Source organism: Pongo pygmaeus, chromosome 15, assembly GCF_028885625.2.
Source record: "Pongo pygmaeus isolate AG05252 chromosome 15, NHGRI_mPonPyg2-v2.0_pri, whole genome shotgun sequence".
Lineage (NCBI taxonomy): Eukaryota > Metazoa > Chordata > Mammalia > Primates > Hominidae > Pongo > Pongo pygmaeus.
The window spans coordinates 60,540,634-60,549,658 of NC_072388.2; the positions used below are offsets into that span (position 1 = coordinate 60,540,634).

The 9,025-nt window shown below is 38.7% G+C and overlaps 1 protein-coding gene across 2 annotated transcripts in view; it reads left to right on the forward strand.

Moving 5' to 3' along the window:
- The window catches only part of SNAPC1 (small nuclear RNA activating complex polypeptide 1), a 33,840-nt gene extending 26,873 nt beyond the window's left edge, over positions 1-6,967 (forward strand). For both annotated transcript variants that reach the window (XM_054448649.2, XM_054448650.2), the window contains 2 exons: positions 3,347-3,442; positions 5,474-6,967. In XM_054448649.2, coding sequence (XP_054304624.1) covers positions 3,347-3,442; positions 5,474-5,508 — 131 coding nt within the window. In that variant the 3' untranslated portion in view covers positions 5,509-6,967. The remainder of the gene's footprint in view (positions 1-3,346; positions 3,443-5,473) is intronic.
- Positions 6,968-9,025: the final 2,058 nt, after the last annotated feature.

Genomic DNA, 9,025 nt, shown 5'->3' on the forward strand with positions numbered 1-9,025 from the left:
GGTTAATTTTCAAGGATAGTATGAGAAACTATCCATAAATGTCTGTAATGTTTGGATTTTATATAACTATGTGTTACTTTACTAATCAGTAGAAATCCAAAAACCTTTTTACAAATAAGGTAAACATAATTTCATAGACTCAGACAAGTAGAGGGGCTGGTGTGAAAAAGGCAAAGTAGCTGGGAAGTATAGAGTGAGGGGTCCATTTAGGCTGGATTGTAAAGGGGGTATGTTGGGGAGTTAAATGTTAAAAGTGCTGGAAAAATAGGTTGAGGATTGTATTGTGACCAGGCCTTAAATGTGGAATCAACAAGTTTACACTTCAGTTAGTAGGCAGACGGGGAATCAACTGAAACTTTTGAGCAAGAAAGTGGCATGCCCAAAGTTTTCCTTGAAAATCAGTCTGGGAGTAGAATGGTAGGTAGCTGAGAACAAACTGAAAATAGGAACACTAAGTAGAGGGCTGTTGCGGTAGTTCAGATTTAGGAGTAATGAGCGTGTGCCACATGGTTGTAGGAATTAGAGAAGCAAGGCTAACAGACATAAGAGCCAAATACGGAGACTAGTGGAGAGGGGTGAGACAAGAATGCTTAATGTCTGAGCACCTGGGAGGATATTTGTGTCCTTGCTGGAGAAATATGATGACACAATAAAGATTTCACTGGGGGGAGAATTCGCTTCAGTCCGCCTTTCCAGACTGATTTCTGTAATAATTAATTGGTGTATTAATGAGTGCTCAGTATATTGATGGAATTTACTTAAGCTTGTGTTATTTAAGCTTCAATTATGTGCTCACCATTCCTGGAATATAACATGCATGTTGATAGGACATCAGTAATACCAGTGCTATGATGGATGAAGATGACAGCAACTACTATTTATGAGACACTTTTTTTTGAGACGGAGTGTTGCTCTGTCACCCAGGCTGGAGTGCAGTGGCACGATCTCGGCTCACTGCAACCTCCACCTCCTGGGTTCAAGCGATTCTCCTGCCTCAGCCTCCCCAGTAGCTGCGATTACAGGCGCTCGCCACCATGCCTGGCTGATTTTTGTATTTTTAGTAGAGATGGGGTCTTACCATGTTGGCCAGGTTGGTCTCGAACTCCTGGCCTCAAATAATCCACCCACCTCAGCCTCCCAAAGTGCTGAGATTACAGGCGCAAGCCACCGCACCCGGCTGTGTAACACTTTTTATCTGACAAACTTTTTCTCACATGTCCAAGGCCTTCTAGATAATACATAGCAGAACTGAGACTGGAATGAGTCTGTCTGAATCCAAGCCTGATTCAGTAGTCATACTGTGCTACCTCCCAGGTCACTGGAGGTGTGGATCTGGAGCTCAGATTAGACATACACTTAAGTAAATTTGTTGTTAGTTGTATTCTAGCTGCCTGACTAGTAATCATTTGTTTGAATAATCAGTAATGGTCTATTACTGATCATTGCACCCCACACATTTAGCTTTGAGCATAGTAAAACTGCCCACCTGAGACCTTCTAGGGAGTTCGTTTTATGGATAATTGAGGTTAATGATTACAATGTTGAAATTTACTTTTTTGTTCGCTCCCAAGATGGAGTCTTGCTCTGTCGCCCAGAGCTGGAGTGCAGTGGTGCGATCTCGGCTCACTGCAACCTCCGCCTCCTGGATTCAAGCAATTCTCCTGCCTCAGTCTCCTGGGTAGCTGGGATTACAGGCACCCACCACCATGCCCAGCTAATTTTTGTATTTTTAGTAGAAGCAGGGTTTCACCATGTTGGCCAGACTGGTCCTGAACTCCTGACCTTGTGATCCACCCCCCTCAGCCTCCCAAAGTGCTGGGATTACAGGCGTGAGCCACCACCCCCAGCCAAAATTTGCTTTTTAAAAATTTAATTATTTTTGGCTATCTTTCTCAAATATATTGCATTCTCTTTTATATGTTTCCTTTTTTCTACATTTATCATTTTTGTAATTATAAATATATTAAAGTCAAATATATTTTATGCTCTTATTTTCTGGAACACTGTATCCTTAACATAATTTAATTTTCTCCTGACAAGTCACGGTCACCATCATAAGGATTATGTTACTGGGTTTTATAATGTAATGATTCTATCAAGAAATAGGCCGGGTGCGGTGGCTCACACCTGTAATCCCAGCAGTTTGGGAGGTCGAGGCAGGTGGATCACTTGAGGTCAGGAGTTTGAAACCAGCCTGGCCAGCATGGTGGAACCCCCATCTCTACTACAAATACAGAAATTAGCTGGGCGTGATGGCATGCACCTGTAGTCCCAGCTACTCAGGAGGCTGAGGCATGAGAATCATTTAAGCCTGGGAGGCAGAGGTTGCAGTGAGCTGAGATTACACTACTATACTCCAGCCTGGGCTACAGAGAGAGACTGTCTCAAAAAAAAAAATAGCTTAAGTGTGGGGCAGTTTATACTAAATGGCTTCATGCCGCAGTGCTTTGTTCGTATGTCTTTTTTTTTTTTTTTTTTTAAAACATAGTGTTTCTGTTACACTTATTGTAGTGAACGTCTTTCTGTTCTTAGTGTGCAGGCTCAGGAGGCAGAGGCAGGAGAATTGCTTGAACCCAGGAGGCAGAGGTTGCAATGAGCCAAGATCGCGCCACTGCACTGCAGCCTGGGTGACAGAGTGAGACTCCATTAAAAAAAAAAAAAAAATAGCAAGATATATCAAATGATAAAAGTGTTGGGGCAAAGAAAAACAGCATAAAAAACAGTCACTGTGTATGGGGGTTGCTTTTGGGACATGGAAATTGTGTGCTAAATGGTACTTGATATGACAATGGTATCTGATAAATTTGGTTGGGATACTTCTTCAGGTAACAGAAGGTTGATGTAGAGAACCTCTAGTGTTTTTGAAAATGGAAAGTCAATCGCAAACTATGACTAGAGGAATATATCTTGTAGAGCATATGTGGTGAGAAAAGAAAGTATGTTCACATCCAAAAGTAAGGCTGTTAAACTCAAAAATTACATTTGTAATTAATTTAATAAAGTTGAAGTAACATATGTGATTATTCTTTGATGGCTGCAGATATATAACCCCTGTCATGTGTGATAAAGATTAAATATGGTATTTGTGTTTGGCTAATTTTGTTTATTCCTTTTTTCTCTGTTTTCTCTAGTGGAAGAACTAGAGACTATTTTCACAGTATAAATACAAATATGTTAGTATTTGAAAAAATATAGGTATTCTAGAATGCATATTTCTGTTTACCATTACAGTTTCAGTTTTTACATGTCTAATTTTTATGCTGTAATAATGAGTTTTTGTAAAATGTTTTCTCAAAGATTATAATATTCTTTGCTTTCATATAAATCATTTTCTAAATATTTCTAGGTAATGTGCAGAATATACACAAGGAAGATAAACCTTTAAGTCAGAGTATGCCTGTAATTACAGAAGAAGAAGAGAATGAAAGTTTGAGTGGAACAGGTACAGATAAAATTTTGTCAAACTAGTCAAGTAAACTAACTTATACTCGTAGAGCATCAAGGTTTAGAACCCTTGAGGAACATGACAGTTTGCTGTGTGTTCTTGTGATCCTTTCATCTTTGACCCATTGGAGAATTTCAGTATTAGTCATATCATTAATGACATCTCAAAGTCAGGGATAATACAATAAATGAATGGTATGGATACCCATTAGGTATCTTATCAGTTTCATCTTTGTAGAGATGTCTCTGTCAGACCTCTGACCTGCTTTCATCTGGACAGTGTTTCAGTACTTCTAATCCTGACTGCTCCTCTCTTCCAGGAATTTGTTTTATTTTTTTTCATGAGACAGGGTCTTGCTGGGTTGCCCAGGCTGGAGTGCGGTGATTCGATCACAGTGACTTACTACAGCTTCGACCTCCCCGGCTCAGGCTATCCTCCCCTCCCGCCTCAGCCTCTTGAGTCGCTGGGACTGAAGGCACATGCCACCATGCCTGGCTAATTTTTGTATTTTTTGTAGAGACAGGGTCTCACTGTGTTGCCTAGGCTGGTCTCAAACTCCTGGGCTCTAGTGATCCACTTGCCTCAGCCTTCCAAAGTGCTGGGATTATAGGCATGAGCCACCGTGCCTGGCTTAGGAATTTGTTTTCATCTTAATTTTTTTTTTTTTACTTGTCTTTTCTCTTTTTCTTTTTCTGCCATTTCCCTTTTGTGTTTCACTGGTGGGGAATATTTTTTTTTCTTTTCTTTTCTTTTTTTCTTTTTTTTTTTTGAGACAGAGTCTTGCTCTGTCACCCAGGCTGGAGTGCAATGGCGTGATCTCAGCTCACTGCAAACACCATCTCCCGGGTTCAAGTGATTCTCCTGCCTCAACCTCCCAAGTAGCTGGGATTACAGGCACCCACCATCATGCCCGGCTCATTTTTGTATTTTTGTAGAGATGGGGTTTCACCGTGTTGGCCAGGCTGGTCTTGAACTCCTGACCTTAAGTGATCTGCTTGCTTTGGCTTCCCAAAGTGCTGGGATTACAGGCGGGAGCCACTGCACCCGGCCGGAATATTTCTTTTTGCCACATCTTTTATAATTTTCATGTTTTTGTGTTTTCTATTACTTTCTTTGCTTTTAATGATCAGTAACCTTTAGGTTCGTGCTGTTTCTAGATGGACAATTATTCGAGTGTTGGTTCTGGCATCTCCTGTGGTAGCCAGAATGATGTGTGGTACTAGTGTTTTGGGTTACATTTCTAGGTTTAATTGAAATGAAATTGAAATCTTAGTCATTTTCTTCTTCTTAGTACTGGCCTAAATACCTTTGAGATCTAGCACCCTGGGTTCATATAATTATAGGGAGGGTGTACCCATATGAAACAACTTCACAGTAACTTATTATTAATTAGGATTTAGAATGACTAAGGGCCACTATCTCAATAGATTGATATTGCAATAGGATTGAGATCTTACTATCTCAATGGAGGTAGTATTTTTTGTTGTTATGTGTTTTTTTGTTTGTTTGTTTGTTTGTTTGAGATGGAGTCTCGCTCTGTCGTCCAGGCTGGAGTGCAGTGGCACGATCTTGGCTCACTGCAACCTCCACCTCCTGTGTTCAAGCAATTCTCCTGTTTCAGCCTCCTGAGTAGCTGGGACTATAGACACGTGCCACCACGCCCGGCTCATTTTTTGTATTTATTTTAGTAGAGACGGGGTTTCACCATGTTAGCCAGGATGGTCTTGATCCCCTGACCTCATGATTCACCCACCTTAGCCTCCCAAAGTGCTGGGATTACAGGCGTGAGCCACTGCACCTGGCTGATAGTATGTTTTAAACTGGTATATCATTTTGAAGAGAAAATTCTTGAATATGTCAGGTTTAAGATTTTTTTGTTGTGTCTTTGCTGTGAGGGTATTCTTATTGTGTTGTACCAGTTAGACATCTATGTAGTTGAAATGTATATTATCAATTAGATGTTATCATGTAAGTGTCAGTTGTTTTTTATTTTTAGATCTGACTGACTTTTAAACTTTATGTCTTTAGAGTTCACTGCATCCAAGAAGAGGAGAAAACACTGAACAAAGAGCCTGGTGTAGTTTTTAATTTTGAGTTTTCTGACAGAAGAAAAGATTGGTATTTTGTGTATTGAACAGGAAGACTGCCAGTATTAAAAAGAATCCTTCTGGGAAACTGTAGGTTATTTCTTGGAAATTGCAATACACAGTTCTAGAATAAAAGTACAAAAAATTAGAATAAGAATTCTTTAACATTTTCTTTAATGATTTGCATAAATGGAGATAAAACTTGTATTTAGTATGTAATAGAAAAAATTCTGTTATTTGCAGATTGTTACTATTTCCTATAACGTTTTGTGATACTATACTGTCCTAATACAGTCTGGTAATACTATTCTATTTTATTTAAAATATTTTTTATTGAAATATTAATGTTTATTACATGCAAATAACTATTTTGTATCTACAGTCTGATAATGGATTTTTTATTTTGTATATTTATTCTATTTTGTATATTGTTAAGTGCAATAAAGCTTTTGCCTTGTTTTATTTTTTAATACATAAAACTTACATTCTCATAACGTGATTGATAACTTAGGAAGTTCACAATGTATTTTCTACTTCTGCAATTAAATATTCTTTAGTGCTTGTTTATTATTATTATTAAATACTAATTTAAGTACTAACTTAAGTACTTAAATACTAATGTATGAAGTATTTAAGTACTTTAAGTACTTTCTAATAAAATCTTTAAGAAGAATAATGTAAATTTCAGAATGTGTCTCTGGTACAGAATAGTTGATATTCACAGAAAAAAAAAATCTATACTTCATGAATATGCCGCTCTGTTAATTTCTTGTTCCAAACACTTTAATAGAGATTGCTTGAGCCATGTTGTTTGAATTGCTGCCAATAGCAGACCATATCCCTATCATGTTGTTGGCTCAACTGTTTTTTTTTTCCCCCCTAATAGAGACGGGGTATTGCTATGTTGCTCAGGCTGGTCTTGAACTCCTGGCCTCAAGCTATCCTCCTGCCTCAGCCTCCCAAAGTACTGGGATTATAGGTGTGAGCTGCTGCACCCAGCTTTAACCTGTTTCACAGTTGATTATACTTCATGCTGTTTTCCAGCATGGTATTATAAGGGATTTAAAGTTTGGATTGCATGCCTGTAATCCCAGCATTTTGGGAGGCCGAGGCGGGCAGATCACGAGGTCAGGAGATTGAGACCATCCTGACTAACACAGTGAAACCCTGTCTCTAATAAAAATACAAAAAATTAGCCAGGCGTGGTGGCGGGCGCCTGTAATCCGAGCTACTCAGGAGGCTGAGGCAGGAGAATGGTGTGTGAGCCGAGATCGCGCCACTGCACTCCAGCCTGGGCAACAGAGTGAGACTTTGTCTCAAAAAAAAAAAAAAAAAAAAAGTTTGGGTTGAAGATCAAATTTGTGATATCTCTATATCTAATCTTTAAAAATCAGAATGCTAATGCTGACCCAAATAAAATTTTCATTTATTAGCATTCATGCAGTCACAATTGTTTCCTTTGACTTCAAATGTGTTTGGTCATAGAGGGGGCAGTTTTCATAATGTGGACATTGGGTGGAGCATCTTGGATTTAAACATTCTGGGGTTGGGGTGTAGATCCATTATTGGCCCCACTTGATATACTAGGTTGTTTGCCAGAACTTGTCTGACTGTTAAATGTTTATAGACATTGTACAGCTAACACACTGAGTTGTCCTCTCTTTTTTCATAACTGTACTTATAAAATACATGCTGTCGTTTCACTTGTACCTCAAGATGGTTAGTGCCCTGCCCCCATTCACAAAGTTAGTAAGTCATGCTTCTGAGTCATAAACACAGGGCTCAGTCTTATAATTTCAGTTTTTTTATATAAGCCAACACGTGGAAATCCAGAATGATACTTATTTAACTATAAGCAGTAAAACTCCACTTCAAAATGGCTTAAACGACAAGGAGTTTATTAAGATCAGGTGAGTTCCAACAAAGGTTGGCTCTGGCTTATATAGTACATCAGTTCCGTGATGGCTTCATATACCTAGGTTTCCGTTTTTTCCTTTTTTTTTTTGTTTTTGAGACGGTTTTGTTCTGTCGCCCAGGCTGGAGAGCAGTGACGTGATCATGGGTCCTGCAGCCTCAATCTCCTGAGATCAAGCTATCTTGCCACCTCAGCCTCTTGAGTAGCTGAGTCTACAGGTGTGTGACCACATGCTTGGCTAATTCTTTTTTTTGAGACAGAGTCTCGCTCTGTCACCCAGGATGGAGTGCAGTGACATGATCCTGGCTCACTGCAACCTCCGCCTCCCAGGTTCAAGTGATTCTTCTGTCTCAGCCTCCCAAGTAGCTGGGATTACAGGCATGCATTACCATGCCCGGCTTTTATATTTTTAGTAGAGATGGGGTTTCACTATGTTGGCCAGGCTGGTCTCAAACTCCTGACTTCAAGTGATCTACCTACCTTGGCCTCCCAAAGTGCTGGGATTACAGGAGTGCGCCACCGTACGCGGCCGCAATAGTGAGTTTTTCATGAGTATATGTTGAAGATAAGGTATGAATCAGTTGATAGACTTGCTTTAAATATGAAATTGAAGCTCATTGAACAGAGTTCAAATAGAACATATCTGTGTTTTACAGTGAGTTTTCAAAATTAAAGTATGAAGTCCAAATACTAGTTACCTATTAAGCTACTTATATTGCCAACTTAATTATAATTGTACCAAGTGATAAAGGCATGATTTCAGTATTAAATATTTGCTAAATTAATATTTTGTGGGAGAAGAAGGGTTGTGACAGTGTATATAAACATACACTGTGTTTTAAAATCACACCACTCCCAGAAATCCCAGTATATGAAAGTGTTGTTCAAAGTAGATAATTAGAATTATAGTAGTATTAATGTTATATACCGGGTTTATTTGGGGTATCTTAAAATCCATGAATAAAAAATGGAGTCATAAGGAAAATGCAGCTTGTATGGATGCTTAATTAGGGGAATATTTTTGACTTTGGAAGTAAAGTATCCTAATTTCTTCAGAAGAAAACTACCCTGGGAATATGCAGTTCTCTATGAGAAATCATAGTGTCATCTTTGTTTTCTTTTGTAGTGCTGAGTTTATGTTGTAAGCACATCTAAGATCCCATCTGGGTTTATAACCCCTTTGTCTTAATAACTCAAAGTTTTCCTAACTGTGAGTGGATATATTCAATGAGGAGAAACGTTCCCAGTCTCTTTAATACCCAATTAAAGTGATTGTTCCCTGAGAGAGACACAGTTGTAGCATTTGCAAGCAAAAGGAGAGACAATGAACAAACTTTTGAGCAAAGGCTTTGTCTTATATAGGGATTTTTCAGAACAGCGATTTATTAGGGAACTACCTTAAAAATTTTAAAGTGCTACAAAACTATTTTACTGACTTGTTCAAAAATATTAAGAACTGCAGAGTGCTTTGGAAATGGAAATGCAAAGATACAAATGCTAAACTTCAAGATAATTACAGCTAGAAAGTAAGCTTTTAAAAAGTACTTGGATGCCAAGGAAACCAAAGTAATTATGTGG